At 41.3% G+C, this 20,301-nt stretch overlaps 1 protein-coding gene across 2 annotated transcripts in view; it reads right to left on the reverse strand.

Annotated features, from left to right (window-relative positions):
• Positions 1-20,301, reverse strand: part of macrod2 (mono-ADP ribosylhydrolase 2) — a 1,240,168-nt gene that overhangs the window by 53,094 nt on the left and 1,166,773 nt on the right. For both annotated transcript variants that reach the window (XM_063056135.1, XM_063056134.1), the window contains one exon: positions 10,787-10,873. In XM_063056135.1, the coding sequence (XP_062912205.1) occupies positions 10,787-10,873 (87 nt within the window). The remainder of the gene's footprint in view (positions 1-10,786; positions 10,874-20,301) is intronic.

The raw sequence follows: 20,301 nt of genomic DNA on the forward strand, positions 1-20,301 counted from the left end.
ACCCATGTCTGCTATATTAGCTAACCTCTGCCAAATTACAACTAATATCCTTCGAATTCTTGTCAACAAAAATAAATGACTATACTTCATTAATCTGCCTATTTATGCAAGATCATAGAAGATTTTTCATTAATTACGCAAGTTTTGTTGTAAGTTGAATTGCAACCTAACCAGTGTAATTGCATACTGTATAATGTTTCCTGAGGGAATCACTCTCTTAAGAGTTGTGATGGAAAGGATGCAGCCATGAGTTGTTATCTGAACCTCATTGTGCTGGTTCGAGGATAACCTGCTTCCTCTCCAATTTTGTGGATTATGATGTGGCTTCCGAGGCCAATGTGTGTAACGTAGACTCTCCCAGAGATGAGAAAGATGATGGCTGACAGAGCAGATGGGTATGAAGGTAGCAAGGTGTCCTTCTCTTCTACCACTTATGTAAGGTTTCCACGTGCTCCTTATACACTGCTTCAAAGTTCTCAACAACAATCAGAAAGCTCCTTCTTCACTTTGAGATGCCAAGGGTTTGAAGTTCCTGAGAGGCATTGGGGATGTTGCACGGTCAAGGATAAGCTCATTACTTGGATGGAATTAGGGGATTTAAAAGAGGGTAGCTGAAAGGGATGATATCTATCATGTGCTATTGCTCTGGGTCTGTTTATTGCCTTCAACCTTCAGAAAGATAACTAAACAGTGGAGATAATGAATTAACTGTAGCAGCATACATATGACCTCTGTAATAAGGTAATAGATAAAGCATGAACACAGACCCTTTAATGACCATCGACCATCCACTATAATAATCCTAAACCAGTTCCATTCTTTTCTCCTTACATCCCCTGGTAAAATGTTAGTTGAGAGAATTGTTAGAATTGCATTATACAAAACTTAATGTAATGGATCAAATAAAGGTTGCATACAGGAGAGGAGGGAATGCCATTCAACTGCAACTTTATTTCTGATTCTGCTGCTTCACTTGGCTCCAGACCTCACCCCAAACACAGAACAGAGAGATAAATTTGGGGGTGAGTGAGAATGTACACCCTTGACACCAAAGTTAATTTGACTGCGTGGAGGCATCAAAGTAACCTGATATAGTGACTCCAGCTACATTAACAATGACCTTCCTTTCATCATAAAGTCACCAGCAGATGTGTTCACTAGTGATGGCACAATGTTTGATTCCATTCGCAGTCCCTCAGAAAGAACCCAAGTCATTCATGTCTGCACCAGAAAGACCTAGATAACAGTCATGCGCCATTACCATTTCCATCAAGAGACAGTCTAACTACTTAAAGTTGATATTGAATGGAATGACTGTGACAAAGTCACCTACCATCCATACCCTGGTGGATATCACTGATCTCTAGATTACAATAGAAGATTAGGTGCTAGATATTATGCATTGAGTAATTCATCACCTGATCCTCAAAAACTCTTCCAACATCTACTAGGCACAAGGAATACCCAAACAAACCTGACACCAGGCAGGAAAAGCTTGATTACTATTCTATATGCCTCCCAAAGCATTCATTCTTCCTGTTACAGGACACAACAAATTGCACAGGAACAATACACAAAGACTTCTGCACTCCATCTTCCCAACCCATGATATCTGCCAAACAGGTCAAGGATAGTAGATACCTAGGAATCTCACCTCTTACAAATTCACTTCCAAATTACATACTATCTGAACTGGAAACACATGTTGCCCCTTCATTGTTACCTGATCTAAGGCCAGAACATCCTTCTTGGTAAAGGCACCTTCAATGGAAGGGCAGCAGCAGCTCAATAAGGCGACTCACGACCTTCCCTTTAAGAGCAATTAGGGATTGGCAGCAAATGCTCACTTTGTTAACAATGCTTTTGTCATATGAATTAATTCAAAAAGATTGTCAAATTGTCTTAACTATATGAAACCACTGTGAGAAGTACAGAATTAAGGACTAGGAAAGCAGAAATAAAAAGATAACATTTAAAAAAACACACAACAAAAGATTCTCCTTAATGCTAATTGATATGAGATTGTTTTAATTAGGTCTTTCACACAAATAAAAATAATCGGTGATTTTGTCACCTGGAAACCAGGCACGATTGCTTAATTTGCAATGCAAGCGTGTCCAGTGCACATAATTACTGACTTGCACACAAAGCAGCCTGACTGAAACTAACAGCAAAGAAATCATTTCAGAAATACAGAAAATCATAGATAAGGTGCACTAGCTTGAGCAACTTTTAACTAAGAAGCATTTGCAATGGCATTGTTTTCCAGTTATTTAAGTCTATGCATGAAGGCATATTTTATAATCGAAGGAAAGATATATAATTGTTACACCTAATTTGACTTGTTGTGTAAATAAGATGTACTGTAATGAAAAACACACCATTTTTTAACTTTTCCACATCTTGACAGCAAATTACAAATCTCTTTTCCTACGTGCTGAAATGCTGTCAACTCCCTGCAACTTCGATGAAATGAAAACAACAGAACCAATTCAGTGCTGCAAACAATCCTTCCAGGTGAGGCAATACTTCACCTGCAAATCTGTTGGGACCATCTACTGCATACAATCCTTCTGATGTGACCTGCTCTCGATTGGGGGACAGCTTTGATGAACGCCTTTGCTTCATCTGAGAAAGCAGGATTTCCCATGGATTGCCATTGTAATTCCAATCCTCATTTCCATTCTGACATGTCGGTCCGTGGCCTTTTCTACTGCCGCGAGAAGGTCACTCTCAGGTTGGAGGAACAACCCCCTCATATTATCTGGGTAGCATCCATTTCTCTAACTTCTGGTAATTTTACCTTGCCCCCTTCCCTCTTCTTCTCACCCTGGCTCCCCGCTTACCTTTTCTCTTCTCCTCACCTGTCTATCCCCTCCTCCTGGTGACCCCCCGCTCCGTCCTTCACTTTCTCCCATGGCCTTCTCTCCTCTCTTATCAGATTGCTTCTTCTTCTTCTGCTCTTCACCTCTTTCACCTACCTGCTTCTTACTTCACCCCCCCCACTTCCCTTCTCCACCCAACTTAATTCAACTGTCACCATTGAGCTTGTAGTCCTTCCCCTACTCTCACCTTCTTATCATGGTTTCTGCTCCTTTCCTTTCCAGTCCTGATGAAAGGTCTCAGCCCAAAACATCAACTAATTATCCATTTCCATAGATGCTGCCTGACCTGCAGAGTTCCTCCAGCATTTTGAGTGTGTTGCAGTAGAATCAATTGATTGTTCGCTTCTTTTGAGAAATGGGTGCTTTCTCATTCAAGGGGCTGAATAAGCCTCCCAAAAGGCGAAGAAACCAAAGGACAAATGAGGCAGGGGCCTTTCCCGTAAACTAAGCAACTTCAGGATCAATCAGGAGTCTGAGAACATTTCGGGAGAGCAATGTCATGTGCTTCACTGAGACGTGGCTGCACGAGGACATACCCGATCAAAGCATTTCCATAGAGGGCTTCCAGACCATTCGAGCTGACCGGAATTGCACTGAGAGTGGTAAGCGTAAAGGAGGGGGGCTAGCGGTTCTGGTAAATAACAGATGGTGTAATCCTGGGCATATTACGATCAAGGAACGGGTCTGTAGCCCGGATTTTGAACTTTTTGCTGTTGGACTCCGGCCATATTATTTGCCAAGGGAAATCTCGCATGCAATTGGGGTTGTTGTGTACATCCCTCCCTCTGCCAACCCGACGTCAGTGTGTAACATCATTTACACCGTCATAGCCAGACTACAAACCCAGCACCCGAGTGCCCTCGTTACCATCTCGGGTGACTTCAACCAGGTTACCATGGCTGGAACACTGCCCAGCTTCACGCAGTATGTGAGCTGTACAACCAGAGGGGAGAGGACTCTGGATTTGATGTACGCTAACGTTAAGGATGCATACAGCTCCTCTCCCCTCCCCCCACTGGGAAGGTCAGATCCCAACCTGGTGCATCTAAAACCCTGTTACGTGCCTCTGGTGAAGAGTAAAGCTGCAACCTCGAGGACAGTGAGGAAATGGTCGGAGGAGGCTTATGAGGCGCCCCAGGGTTATTTTGAGGTGACAGACTGGCAGGCACTCTGTAGGCCACATGGAGAGGATATTGATGGGCTCACAGAGTGCATCACTGATTACATCAACTTCTGTGTGGACTGCAATGTTCTGACAAGAATTGTCCTTTGTTATTCAAATAACAAGCCATGGGTGACAAAGGACATTAAGGACATCCTGAACGCTAAAAAGAGGGTGTTTAGAGATGGAAATAGGGAGGAGCTGAGGGCAATACAGAGGGACCTGAAAGCCAGGATCAGGGAGGCTAAAGACAGGTACAGGAGGAAGCTTGAGTGGAAACTCTAGCAGAACAACATGAGAGAGGTCTGGAGGGGGATGAGGACCATCACTGGGTTCCGACAAACTAGCAACAGAGGAGCGGAAGGCAGTGTGGACAGGGCCAATGAACTTAACCTGTTCTTTAACAGATTTGACAGTGAGGCCCCTGTCCATCCCACACATGAGCCATCTGTTGTCGGCCCCCAATCAACACATATCCCACTCTCCCCTCCTACCCCTCCTCACAGTCCCCCACCCTGCTCTCATGACTATACCCCTTCCCCACACGAAACCACCACGGTGGGCTTCACAGCTCTACAGGTGAGAAGACAGCTGAAACGTCTCAACCCAAGCAAGGCTGCAGGACCGGATGGTGTCAGTTCCAGGGTGCTCAAAGCCTGTGCCCCTCAGCTATGTGGAGTACTTCGCCATGTATTCAACCTAAGCCTGAGGCTCCGGAGGGTTCCTGTATTGTGGAAGATGTCCTGCCTCGTCCCTGTGCCGAAGACGCCACGCCCCAGCGGCCTCAATGACTACAGACCGGTGGCATTGACTTCCCACATCATGAAGACCCTGGAGAGACTTGTTCTGGACCTGCTCCGGCCTACGGTCAGGCCACACTTAGATCCCCTCCAGTTCGCCTACCAGCCCTGACTAGGAGTTGAGGATGCCATCATCTTCCTACTGAACCGTGTCTACGCCCACCTGGACAAGCCAGCGGGCACTGTGAGGGTCATGTTTTTTGACTTCTCCAGTGCGTTCAACACCATCCGCCCTGCTCTGCTGGGGGAGAAGCTGACAGCGATGCAGGTGGATGCTTCCCCGGTATCATGGATTCTTGATTACCTGACTGGCAGACCACAGTACGTGTGCTTGCAACACTGTGTGTCTGACAGAGTGATCAGCGGCACTGGGGCTCCACAGGGGACTGTCTTGTCTCCCTTTCTCTTCACCATTTACACCTCGGACTTCAACTACTGCACAGAGTCTTGTCACCTTCAGAAGTTTTCGGATGACTCTGCCATAGTTGGATGCATCAGCAAGGGAGATGAGGCTGAGTACAGGACTACGGTAGGAAACTTTGTCACATGGTGTGAGCAGAATTATCAGCAGCTTAATGTGAAAAAGACTAAGGAGCTGGTGGTAGACCTGAGAAGAGCTAAGGTACCGGTGACCCCTGTTTCCATCCAGGGGGTGAGTGTGGACATGGTGGAGGATTACAAATACCTGGGGATACGAATTGACAATAAACTGGACTGGTCAAAGAACACTGAGGCTGTCTACAAGAAGGGTCAGAGCCGTCTCTATTTCCTGAGGAGACTGAGGTCCTTTAACATCTACCGGATGATGCTGAGGATGTTCTACGAGTCTATGGTGGCCAGTGCGATCATGTTTGCTGTTGTGTGCTGGGGCAGCAGGCTGAGGGTGGCGGACACCAACAGAATCAACAAACTCATTCGTAAGGCCAGTGATGTTGTGGTGATGGAACTGGACTCTCTCACGGTGGTGTCTGAAAAGAGGATGCTGTCTAAGTTGCATGCCATCTTGGTCAATGTCTCCCATCCACTACATAATGTACTGGGTGGGCACAGGAGTACATTCAGCCAGAGACTCATTCCACCGAGATGCAGCACAGAGCATCATAGGAAGTCATTCCTGCCTGTGGCCATCAAACTTTACAACTCCTCCCTTGGAGGGTCAGACATCCTGAGCCAATAGGCTGGTCCAAAGACTTATTTCATAATTTACTGGCATAATTTACATATTACTATTTAACTATTTATGGTTCTATTACTATTTAATATTTATGGAGCAACTGTAACGAAAACCAATTTCCCCCGGGATTAATAAAGTATGACTATGACTATGATTAAAAACATTCGCAGATCTCAGCTGAATAACTGGTATTGGCTGCAAGTCCACGGGCAACTGACAATTTGAAGAAGACCATTCCTGGATCATATACTTTGCTGTCTCCTTGGAGAATCCTGGGCAACAGAATTTTTGTAACAGGATACAGAAGAAACCAATGGGAGGGACAAAGGTAGCAAAGTTGCTCTAGTGGCAGTAGAGTCATGGGAAACATCAGCGCAGGAAGAATTTGATTCCTTTCAATATTCAAAACTGACAGCTTGTTAGAAACTGAATTTAAAATAGGACCCATCAATAGGCTTTGGCCCTCTATTTACATACTTAATAGGTTTAATACACTCAAATAAATCAAAACCGACTAATTTAGCCTAAATTCAAACAAGAGTTAAATAATTGAGCAGTGGGCTCGTGGCCAAGTGGTTAAGGCATTCATCTGGTGATTTGAAGGTCGCTAGTTCGAGCCTTGGCTGAGGCAGCGCGTGTGTCCTTGAGCAAGGCACTTAATCACACATTGCTCTACGACGACACCAGTGCCAAGCTGTATGGGTCCTAATGCCCTGCTCTTAGACAACATCAGTGCTGTGGAGAGGGGAGACTTGCAGCATGGGCAACTGCTGGTCTTCCATACAACTTTGCCCAGGCCTGTGCCCTGGAAACTTTCCAAGGCACAAATCCATGGTCTCATGAGACTAACGGATGCCTATAAAATAAATAAGCAGAGCATTTACCAAATTCAACCCAGAAATAGGACAAGTTATTTGACTTTATCTTCGGATCAGGTACAACTCAGCACTATATCAATGGCCCAGACTAAATACCAACACATAGGTTTTAGATATTGATTTGCTTTGGAGGACTTATACTACCCTTTGACAAACAGAAAGGATCTGTAACAAATCAACACCAACCTCATTCAAATTGGGGCTATGCAAAAACCTGTAAATTTCTTCTTACTTAGGCACTTCCTTCACATTTCCTTTGTGGAAACACTGGGGACTGAACAAAATATGGAAAAAGCAGATTGAAACATCCTTTGCCAAGTTATGGAAACTGCTTTGGGAACATTGCTCTGTGATCTCTGCTCCCACAACAGCTGGTTCAATGTTGTTCATTCTCAACACCGAATTTCCTCTTTACATTGATATCACTAATTATGATGTTATCATGCAAGATTTACATGTATGTAACATGTAATGTAGGAAGAGAACAAGGGAGGCAATGTAATCAATATTTATAAAAGTATTTAATATTAAACACAGTGTTCTCTCTAGAATAGATGGTGAGAAAATGTATTTTAGTAATGATGCACTGACTATAAGACTGACACTGGAACTTACTAACTAGTAGCTGAATACTTCCTGTTCTAAACCACCAAAAAGACAGAAAATTTCCTAATCAAATGGATCATATACAAAAAAACTTGATGGAGAAGAAGCTTATCCACTATAAAGCCAAGAGATTCAATTACATTGGACTTTCTTGCTTTGTACCAAGCAAATGAAATGAAATGTAATCTCAATAACAAAATACGAATGTCATGCTAAGTTTACAGTGGGAAATGGAATCATTCAGATTTGTGCAGAAGGGACCTCAACATCAAGCTCATTTTCCATTTAAATGGTAAGGTTAACCAACGTGCAATGCACAGTAGATGTCACAGCTACAATATTGGAAGGTACAGTGGCATGCAAAAGTTTGGGCACCCCGGTCAAAATTTCTGTTACTGTGAATAGTTAAGTGAGTAGAAGATGAACTGATTTCCAAAAGTCGTAAAGTTAAAGATGAAACATTCTTTTCAACATTTTAAGCAAAATTAGTGTATTATTTTTGTTTTGTACAATTTTAGAGTGAAAAAATGGAAAGGAGAACAATGAAAAATTTTGGGCAACCCAAGAGATATGAGCTCTCAGATAGTTTTTACCAAGATCTCAGACCTTAATTAGCTTGTTAGGGCTATGGCTTGTTCACAGTCATCATTAGGAAAGGCCAGGTGATGCAAATTTCAAAGCTTTATAAATACTTTGACTCCTCAAACCTTGTCCCAACAATCAGCAGCCATGGGTTCCTCTAAGCAGCTGCCTTGCACTCTGAAAATTAAAATAAATGATGCACACAAAGCAGGAGAAGGCAAAAAGAAGAGAGCAACGCGTTTTCAGGTAGCTGATTCCTCAGTTCGTAATGTAATTAAGAAATGGCAGTTAACAGAAACGATGGAGGTCAAGTTGAGGTCTGGAAGACCAAGAAAACTTTCTGAGAGAACTGCTCATAGGATTGCCAGAAAGGCAAATCAAAACACCTGTTTGACTGCAAAAGACCTTCAGGAAGATTTAGCAGACTCTGGAGTGGTGGTGCACTGTTCTACTGTGCAGTGACACCTGCATGACCTTCATGGAACAGTCATCAGAAGAAACCTTTCCAGCATCTTCACCACAAAATTCAGCATCAGAAGTTTGCAAAGAAACATCTAAACAAGCCTGATGCATTTTGGAAACAAGTCCTGTGGACTGATGAAGCTAAAATAGAACTTGTTGGCTGCAATGAGCAAAGGTATGTTTGGAGCAAAAAGGGTGCAAAATTTCATGAAAAGAACACCGCTCCAACTGATAAGCACGGAGGTGGATCGATCGTGCTCTGGGCTTGTGTTGCAGTTAGTGGCACGGGGAACATTTCACTGGTAGAGGGAAGAATGAATTCAATTAAATCACAACAAATTCTGGAAGCAAACATCACACCGTCTGTAAAAAAGCTGAAGATGAAAAGAGGATGGCTTCTACAACAGGATAATGATCCTAAACACACCTCAAAATCCACAATGGACTACCTCAAGAGGCGCAAGCTGAAGGTTTTGCTGCTACCCTCACCGTCCTCTGACCTAAACATCATCGAAAATCTGTGGATAGACCTTAAAAGAGCAGTGCATGCAAGAAGGCCCAAGAATCTCACAGAACTAGAAGCCTTTTGCAAGGAAGAATGGGCGAAAATCCCCCAAACAAGAACTGAAAGACTCTTAGCTGGCTACAGAAAGCGTTTACAAGCTGTGATACTTGCCAAAGGGGGTGTTACTAAGTACTGACCATGCAGGGTGCCCAAACTTTTGCTTCAGGCCCTTTTCCTTTTTTGTTATTTTGAAACTGTAAAAGATGGAAATAAAAAAAGTAATCTTACTTGAAAATTAAAGAAATGTGTCATCTCTAACTTTATGCCTTTTGGAAATCAGTTCATCTTTTACTTGCTTAGCTATTCACAGTAACAGAAATTTTGACCGGGGTGCCCAAACTTTTGCATGCTACTGTACAAATGCCAGGTTTTGATTGGTAAGGGAATCCTCCAACAGAAGAAAGTTGTCTACTCCAACAATAACTTAACAGGCAGGCCTTCATCAGACCACTGTTGGAGAGTCTTCTAGCAAAGACAAAAATAGATACTTTTCCAAAGGACTAAATAGACAAGAAATATCACACAACATCGCAAGGGTTGGCCTGAAGGATAAAAAGTTTGTAAGGGAATTACTTGAAGGCCTCAGTAAATTATTGTATTGGGAAGGCTTTTACATTTTTGGAGTGACCAACAATGGTTTTTCTGAGACAACTTTCGTCCAATTCCCCGAAGATGACTAGAAGTATTAGTGGCAATGGCGAAGCAAATAAAATGGGAGTAAACAAGAATTATTGCAAAACAAGTAGCTTGGCAAGTTGTAGGACTGGAAGTGGATACAATGATATTGAGTGGCATGTTTTGAAGGAGTTTGAAACAAATTACAGTTGGAATATTAAACAATAGCTTCCCTTTTAGAGCCTATTACTTTTATGCAGAAAACAGTCTAAACAAAATACAAATTTCTCTACAAGCAAACTTGATTTGTCACATTTCTTTGCATGACAATTTCACAGTTGTGACACAAACAGGAGTACTATCTTCTAAAGAATCACACCTCTTATCATCCTCTAATGAGCAGAAATAGAATTCATTGCTGCAAAGAATATTCAATCCCACTAAAAGATATTAATTTGTTTCTTGAAATGAGAAACATTACACTGTTCCACTATCTGAAGGGCAAAGAAAGTCCCTGAATCATTTCATCTTTAAAGTTTACTAATCTGTTGCAGATTTCCTGCCAGTCCCATTTCCATTATAAGATAACAATATTGTTTGCATAGCTTTATTTTTTTTTCAAAACACAAGTAATGATGGATTTTAAATCTTTTTCCCAATGATACGAGTTGTTTAATAAGTTTCCCTGTATAACAATGGGTTCTGGAATCATGACTGATCTTTTTCTTTGAGCCTATTTCAACCATCAGTACCCTCAACCAGTTAAACTACATACAGTTGAAATAACTTTGATGCACCAATTACCCACAGATGTCATTGAAGTATTTCCCAACACTTGATAAACCTTGTTCTCATTTGCACGTTTATATTGCATTCTCTCTCTCTCTCTCTCTCTATGATCAAATAATCAATTCCAAGTTGTGCCTCACTCCTTCTATTGGTGTCCTTATTTCATGATCCTTCTTCCAATAAAAGACTCAGCATTCATATTAGTAAACTTATAAGTGTAAGATCAAAAACAAACCATTTATTGCCTATTGCAATAAATGCCTCATACCTTCTATCTTATCATTGCTCTTTTCCATTGATTCTTTATTTCCATTCTTCTTTGAAGATGGGGAGTTTGTACTCAGATCCTCTTCATCTGAAAGAACAAAAGAAGATTGTGCAATCATGAAACCAATGGCTACCCTCCTTTTATGCTTCCCTCTCATTAAAAGGAGTTGACTTAATCAATTATATTGCATACTTCCTTCTTTCAATGAGACAATTTCACATTATTTTATGTGTGCCTATGAAGGACGTTTAACTGATTACAGCAGCAAAGCGTTATTGTAAGAAATTGCAGACTATTCTGTCAATTATGCACTCAGCCTTATAATAAAGTAACATAAAAACTCTGCATGGATGCTCTTAAACATGATGGTTTTAAAAAAGATTATTATGCTAGAGAAACATATGATTTAAGTGTCCTTATAAATGCACAATGTATTATTAGAAGGCATGAAGCAATGATGATTTATATTTTCAGACAAATCTACCAATGTATTTCTTGAGAGCCATGTGAAATTCATGAACAAATTCCATTCTGACTTGCAAAAGCTGGAACTAATAGTTGAATATAAATAAAGTTTAAATAAATCCAAATGCGGCAATTAACTATTGGGAAAGTAATTTTGTCCCCATATGCTTTTTTAATGTTACTTCCAACTAGATTATACAATGTATTAATAATTATACATGATTAAACTATCCAATACAGTATTATCTGCCTATTTCATATAACTTATATCTTTTATTTCAGTCAGTATTATGCTTCAGATTAGCAAGATTTGTTGAACTGGCAGAAATATTTATCATAGCTGCTGTGGTGGGAATGTGGATGACAGAGTTTGCAATTACTTACAAATAAGAATATCCTCTTTGTGGCAGTAATCAGTTCAGCTGTTCTTTTTGGATACCTAAAAAGTGTATGCCTTTTACAGACAAATATTCACACAAACATACGTCATCTCATCTGCATTCAACCTTCGAATGGAGGACAGAACAGTGCTTTCAATGAGCAAGTATTTACATGTACAGAGGCAGCTTCGGTGCCAATCACAGATATATTTATGGAAACTGGACCCATGTTCTTGTTGGAAGTTGTAGCCTCTCAGTCGCAAATTTTCAGTTAACAATGTAGGGTTGGAGTCTTACACAAATTTTGTCTTCTCACAAGATACAAACCTATCCAAAATTAAACACTGCCATGGATATGCTAGACGCAAAAAATAAAGCTGTGGGAAATGTGTAAGAAATTTAACAATTTTGTTTAATTTTTATAATTTGCTATTGTTCAGTTCTCACATTCTCAGATTGGTGGAGAAACCTGGAAACTGCACAAAGTGATGCTCAACAGATGTTTGCACTAGTCTAGCTCTGATTTGTTCAATTCTGCATTTAATTGGCTGAATACATTAGCCAGATTCATTATTTTCATATTAACTTAGTGGTCTTCTTAATTTGTCTCTCATGCATTGTTCAGTGAGATGCTGTCTAATTTGACACTTTGCACAAGTGTGATGCCAACACAAGTAAATGATCGACAAAAATTAAAATGCTATATAATTTTATATACCTGATACATCAGTAGTTCATTTCATTTCAGCCTCGAGTAAAAGAGGAATAATTGTAAAACTACATAGCATCAAAGTAAATTCACGCAGCAAACTACAGATGCACAACAGAGTGGGACAAATGGATAATGTTACTGTAATACTTCATTTTGAATTCTATTAATCATTTTACTTTGTACTACCTTGATGCACTGCTGTAATGAATTGATCTGTATGAACAGTATGTAAGACAAGTTCTTCCACTTTACCTTGGTGCATGTGACAATAATAAACCAAATTACCAATTTACCAATCTCCTTTTCCAGAAATGGTAAGAGTAGATCTTTTGTGATTATATCATTTGGTGATAATATAATTTATGAGACTGTTCTTAAAATTTTTTAATGGTGTGGCATTCTCCAACAAAACAGAATCTTTATGATTCCATGCATCATCAGCATAGGCCTACATCTTCTGGTTATTGTTATTTGTCCTTTGATATAACCTCAGATGGTCTTTAACACCTTCCTCTTGTGTGTTACCAAGCTTCTCCACAAAGAGATTGAAGACAGCAGCGGTGTGGCAATGGACATCAGATTAGATGGCAACCTCTGTGACATCAGGCGGCTCCACACAACCACCAGACTCGGTAGAGAGCGTGTCCTGGAGCTGCAGTATGCAGACGACTGTTCTCTTGTGGCCCATACTCTGGAGGATCTTCAGACTGTTCTTGCTGTGGTGGTGAGAGATACAGCAGGATGGGGCTGACTGTCAATACCACCAAGACAGAAGTGGTTTGCCAATGGAGTACCAGTGTCCCACCCACTCTACCTGCCTTCACTGTTAGTGATGAAAAGCTGTCAGTAGTGCCATCTTTCAAATATCTGGGGAGCATTCTCTATGAGGATAGCGGCATTGACAACGACATCCAGAGCCACATTAAACAGGCATCAGCTGCCTTTGGAAGACTTCAGCGTAGAGTCTCTCAGAACAGGAGCCTTCGTCCCTCTACAAAGGTCGCCGTATACCAAACGGTTTGTGTCACAACCCTCCTTTATAGCTGTGAAGCGTGGGTAACTTACAGTGGTCACATCAAGTCCTTGGAGCACTTCCACATAAGCTGCCTCCAGCGCATCCTGGGAATTACCTGGCGTGAGCGGGTGCCTCACACTGAAATACTTGTAAAGACTAACTGCAGAAGTATTGAGGCCATGATCACCCAGTGTCAGCTGCAGTGGCTGGGGCACGTGATAAGGATGCCCCCATGTCAGCTACCCTGCAGAGTGTTATACGGCTAGCTACATCATGGTCGACGCTCAGAAGGCACTATAAGGATCAGATGAAGAATGCTTTAAGGAAGTGCAAGATCAGACCCAAGGACCTGGAGGAGGCTACAGCTGACCGTACCACTTGGCGACAGCTGTGTCGGGACGGGGTTCGTATTCTGGAGATGGAAAGAACAACCCGCAGACAGCAGAATAGAGCCAGGAGAAATGCAGCCATGGTTGCCACCACTACCACATATACATGTCCCACCTACAATAGCTTGTGGGTCCAGGATAGGACTGTATAGTCATCAAAGATCTCACTGTTAAAGGAGTACACGTCGTCATCGGATTTCGATGGAGAACTGAAGAGGAGAGAAAGCTGGTCTCATTTTATATTAACTAGAGAAGCTGCTTTTCTGGAGGTCATGCGTCTTCTGAAAACTTCTTCACAGTCTACATCAGAATCACAACAAAGCCTCAAGCATAGCAGTCTTAGTTCCTTTCTGGACTGACAACAGCAACGTGATGTTATATAGCAACTTTAATAACACAAGTATTGTAAAATGTTCCAAAGAATTTTGCGAGGATGTGGTCATTGATATAGAGCCGTATAAATGTGGTATTCAGGCTGATGCCTCGCAACTCCTACATGCCAGATTCATTTTTGTTGCTGGCTGCGTGGAGCTTGTATCACATTGATTTCTTCCAAATGCTCCTGTTTTCTCTGGAAGACCTGAGGTTGGTAGGTTAATTGTGAGGAGTAGATTCTCCCTGGTGTGTAGGTGAGTTGTACAATCTAGAGTTGTTGAAACTGCAGTGGTTGATGGTAACATGAGGAAGAACAAGATGGGATCGGTGTAATTTGGTGCATGATGATTAGTGTGGATTCAGTGCTGAAAGGGCTTGTTTGAATGCTGAATGACTGTAATTAATAAGGAGACAACTGTGTGAGAGCCATGGTTCAGTGAAGGTTTGCTCACCTCTAAGTCATAGGATTGTCGGTTCAAGCTCATACTTTGGACTTGGTAAAAGAAAAATAGCCTGACAATCCAGAGTTCTGCATTGTCAAAAGTTTTGTTCCTTAAATGAGCTTTAAGCCTTGTCTATCTAAAAAAATTGACATGACAGATAAAAAGAATCATTTTGAAAGAGGGCAAAGGAGTATTTCTGTGTTCTGACCAATATTTATCCATCAACTCACTAAATAACAAGCCAAGAAATCTCTGCCGGTGTTTGTCTTCCTCCCACCAGCTCATTTGTCTTTATATAAATATCTATTTTTCTGTTTACTGTGAACTCAAATAGTCCACATGGCTCTAAGTTCAACAGTTTCACCAGTCTAATTAAGAGCATTCCCATTAAAGAGGGCTCCTGAAATTTTCAGTGTGTAGCTCCTGGACAGCTTAAGTCATGGATTGCAGTGGTCAAGGGATTAACAGAGGGCATGCTCAGGATGGCAGAAATGGTGAAGCATAGAGATGAATAAAGAGAGTTGAAGGTGATAACCAAGGAGGACTTGACGAACAAAGATGAGAAGTAGCGCAACGCTATTGCAACACGGGGTATCCCAATGTTTGGAGTTGGAGTTCAATTCTGGAGCCGTTCTGTAAGGAGTCTCTGTACGTCCTCCTCATGGAATGTATGGGTTTTCTCTGAGCACTCTGGTTTCCTCCCACAGTCAGATGTACCGGATAGGTTAATTAGTCACTATAAATTGCCCCATGATTAGGTTAGGGTTAATTGGGGTTTGTCAGGGGATGCTGGGGCGGTGTGGCTCGAAGGGCCGGAAGGGCCCACTTGCCTCTGTATCACAAAATAAAATAAAATAAGCAAAATAACTGAGATGGTGCTGGAGGCAACAAGCATCAGGATGACGAGTAACTGGGACAATGAAAGTCAGAATATAGGTACTATTGATTTAGATGAGTTCAGAGTTACAAGGCAAAGGATTGATTTTGGACAGGAGGAGATGGATTTAATCATCAATATTATAGCCAGTAGCTAAATGAGGGATATGTATGATAAACAGAATTCAAAGTAAGACCATTAGAAACAGGAACAGGAGTTGAACATTCAACTCTGAGACAGTTTCACCATACAGCTTTCCATCCGCAGTATATCTGCATTATTTGCAAATTTGCCTACCACATACCCACTTCATTCCTTGAAGTTATCATTACATTTTGCAAGCAAATAAGATCCCAGCACTTAACTGTGGCACACTGCCGGTCACATGGTTGTCAAACTGAAAGTAACCCCCTTACCTCTATTTTTTGCTTCTTTCTTGTTTGCCATTTCTCTATCCATAGCAATCTATTACTTCTAACACCACTGGATCTTAATGAGGCACCTTGCCAAATGCTTCTGGAGGTCCAAGTACAACAGATGTACTTGCTCTCCTCTACTCACTCTGATTCAGATTTTCTCACAGAGCTGTAATAAACTTCTCAGACATGATTACCCCTTCACGTATCCGTGCTGACTCTGTTTGATTGGATGAAGATTTTCCAATATTGCTGCTATTACTTCCTTCCTAGTTGATTCTAACAATTTATCCAAGGTTACTCTTCACCTCCCTTTCTTTTTGAATAGGTGTGTAACATATAAACAAGAAAAATAAACCTTTGTGTGATGTTATTTATAGTAGGATACACACAGCTCCACTTTTTAATGAAGACGAGAATGAGCAACCCACCATTTGATGTGTAATTATCAGTGTAAAATTCACTATTTGTAATCTTTGGAAAAGTTAAGTACATGTTGGCAAAGGTTTCTTCACAGGGTTCTCTTACAATTGGATGTAACTCTCGCTTCGCCTAGCGGCTTAATATAGGGGGTGATAACCCTCGGTCCGGCCAAACTTCAGAAATCTCATTTGGGTGGATGCTGCGTGATGTGTCCCCTGTTACAAATCAGTAACCCGAGATATCAAACAGTACACAATATGTGATTAAACGATTAAGCTTTATAACTCTTACTTTGACTATATGGTTAGTAGAGAAACAAAATTTTAAAAAGAGTATGTGCGCAAAGTTAGAGCTCACTCATAAACCGATCGTTCACCATCAACCTCCTCCGATTGTCGCTGCCCTTCGAACCCTTGCTCCGAGTCCACCCCGTCCGGCGGTCTACCAACTCTCTCTATTCGCATCTTCTTTCTTCACCTCTCTCTCTCCCTCTGGCAAAACCCCACGAAATCAACTGCTTCCAGATTCACAAGACAGGGCAACAAAATCCTGCTTGGCTAACATGCATACCACAATTCTGTTATCTCCGGCCATAACCCAAACATTGCTGCTCCAGAGAAACCGTTACCTTAGCAGTGAACATTACAGAGAAGCCATTTCATTAGCTTTAGCAGTGAAGCATTACAGAGAAGCCATTACAGCGCTTTACATGGAGATGATAGATTCATTTTACTTCCATGGTATTCTGAGAACCTCGCTGGTTTAAGTAACCAATTCGTCCATGGCTTGTTTACTTATCAATTCATAATAAATACTTCTTCCACACAGTTATGTTCCTCCTCTAAATCACCAGGTAACGAACTCATAGCAAATGGAGTTACCCCCAAAAAATGACTGAATACATCAACTCTATTGTTGTGTAATGTCATACCATGAATGGTAACTACACTGTCAGTATCCATTTTCTGAGGTTTGCAGTGAATTTATGGAAGACTACGACATATAAGATGACCATTTGCGTCCAATTTTCTTGGGTAGAGCTGTTCAATTCCAATTCTTGTTTTTTTCCCCAAGAGAACACTGAATCTTATTTTCCCTTTGTTATTTATGCAATTTCCTTTTAAAATAAGTATTGAATATGGTTCTGTGACTGATTCATGCAGCACACAGAAAAAGGTATGTGTATAACATTCCTTGTGTCACTTCTAGTTCTTTTATCAATTAACTTAAATCTCTATGCTCTATTTCAAAAAACATAATTCATAATCTTCAGTATGATTGAATTCATGTCATTTTAATGAAATTGCACCAGGTTAGGTCAAATAATATTAAGGTCTTAAAGTCAGATGAAATATAGTGGCCCTATTATGAAATTCTAATTGAATATGCAATGGCCTTAAGATCACACAGCCTGTTGTAAAATTGGGAGCATGTAGGCACTAGTTTATAAGGTGAAACTATGATCCCAATGTTGCTCCTGAAAATTGACAAAACGACTATGATATTGACTATTACAGAACCAAATTTCAGAAATTGAAGCAGTGGAGCCCTTACTACATGAGTATGTTTAGGTACTTCCATTAAATTCCTTATCCCCTAAGTCTACTTTACAAACCTAATCACCAGATACTGTTTTGGCTGAATTTTCATCAATAAAAATACAGACACAAAGAATAATAATAATATTTTAAAAATCTGATGGAGGTAGGTATGAGACTATACTAAAAAAAAGCTTTACATATGAACTAAAATTGTTGACTTAACAATGGTTTACCATGCTGTCAACATCTTTAAACTATAAAATAAACCTCTTCTGCGTGGCCTCATATGGCTTTAATGTAGATTTTCTGAATCTACCAAAGCAAAAGGTATTTACTTTAGTAGTTGTTTCTTTCAAGAGCAAAAGTATGCCTGCAATGTCTTGGAAACAAATGTGCTGGACATCATTTAGCCACTATTCAACAATAGTGGGGTTGACATTAGAGCAAGTTTTATATATGTTGGAGGTTCTCCATGAGTGCTGTCAATATTTGTTTAGAGATTCTGAAAAAAATTCCTTATCTGAGGGGATTGCTTGTTTGCTTCCTGAGAAACTGAGGGTCAAAAATTAATCAGTGGGCTTTTAGTCCTTTTGGAAAACAGAATGAAGAGGATATAAGGCATTCTGTCAATTTTAAGAGATATATTGTATGTTTAAAGAGGATGCATCTAACTGATATCTAGTTCTGAAAGCATTCCATTTGTATTTGTAGGTCAGTCAACTCTGTAACTGATTACCCTGTTTCCATGAGAGATACGATTATTGTGAGAGTAAGTAAGACAGTCACCAGTCACTTTAATCTATGTGTTATTTAAAATTTAACCCTTCGGTATTGTCAAGGCTTATAATGATTCTTGACTGACTTTCATGAGCAATAATAGAGTTTAAAAACTGTGATAAAAAGGCAAGTCTCCAAAAGAAATTCATGATAGCAATAGCTAAGTCTGATATTAGCACCTTTACAACAAATCAGGAGGTAATGTTATGTGTGGTTTAAATCCTTGAGCACTCAGAAGTCTTTGTTTCTGTAGGTGATTGACTATTTTTTGCTGATTGCGGCATGTAGGTGGCATAAGACCACAAGACATAGGAGCAGAATTAGGCCATTCAGCCCATTGAGTTTGCTCCGCCATTCCATCATGGCTGATCCCAGATCCCACTCAACCCCATACATCTGTCTTCTTGCCATATCCTTTGATGCCCCAACTGATCAGGAAATGATCAACTTCTGCTTTAAATATACCCAAGGACTTGGCCTCCACCATAGTCTGTGGCAGAGCATTCCACAGACTCACTACTCTCTTGCTAAAAAAATTCCTCTTTACCTTTGTTCTAAAAGGTTGCCCCTCAGTTTTGAGGCTGTCCTCTAGTTCTGGATGCCCCTGCCAAAGGAACATCCTCCTCTCCACATCCACCCTATCTAGTCCTTTCAACATTTGTACGTTTCAATGACACTCCATACATTCTTCTAAATTCCAGTGAGTACAGGCCCAAAGCTGCCAAATGCTCCTCCTATGTTAACCCCTTCATTCCCGAATCATTCACATGAACCTCCTCTGGACTTTCTCCAATGACAACACATCCTTTCTGAGATACGGAGCCCAAAACTGTTGACAATACTCCAAGTGCGGCCTGACTAGTGTCTTATAAAGCCTCAACATTATCTCAGGCAACACACATCAAAGTTGCTGGTGAACGCAGCAGGCCAAGCAGCATCTATAGGAAGAGGCGCAGTCGACGTTTCAGGCCGAGACCCTTCGTCAGGACTAACTGAAGGAAGAGTGAGTAAGGGATTTGAAAGCTGGAGGGGGAGGGGGAGATGCAAAATGATAGGAGAAGACAGGAGGGGGAGGGATAGAGCTGAGAGCTGGACAGGTGATAGGCAAAAGGGGATACGAGAGGATCATGGGACAGGAGGTCCGGGAAGAAAGACAGGGGGGGGGGCGTGACCCAGAGGATGGGCAAGAGGTATATTCAGAGGGACAGAGGGAGAAAAAGGAGAGTGAGAGAAAGAATGTGTGCATAAAAATGAGTAACAGATGGGGTACGAGGGGGAGGTGGGGCCTTAGCGGAAATTAGAGAAGTCGATGTTCATGCCATCAGGTTGGAGGCTACCCAGACGGAATATAAGGTGTTGTTCCTCCAACCTGAGTGTGGCTTCATCTTTACAGTAGAGGAGGCCGTGGATAGACATGTCAGAATGGGAATGGGATGTGGAATTAAAATGTGTGGCCACTGGGAGATCCTGCTTTCTCTGGCGGACAGAGCGTAGATGTTCAGCAAAGCGGTCTCCCAGTCTGCGTCGGGTCTCACCAATATATAAAAGGCCACATCGGGAGCACCGGACGCAGTATATCACCCCAGTCGACTCACAGGTGAAGTGATGCCTCACCTGGAAGGACTGTTTGGGGCCCTGAATGGTGGTAAGGGAGGAAGTGTAAGGGCATGTGTAGCACTTGTTCCGCTTACACAGATAAGTG

Source organism: Mobula hypostoma, chromosome 8, assembly GCF_963921235.1.
Source record: "Mobula hypostoma chromosome 8, sMobHyp1.1, whole genome shotgun sequence".
Taxonomy (NCBI): domain Eukaryota; kingdom Metazoa; phylum Chordata; class Chondrichthyes; order Myliobatiformes; family Myliobatidae; genus Mobula; species Mobula hypostoma.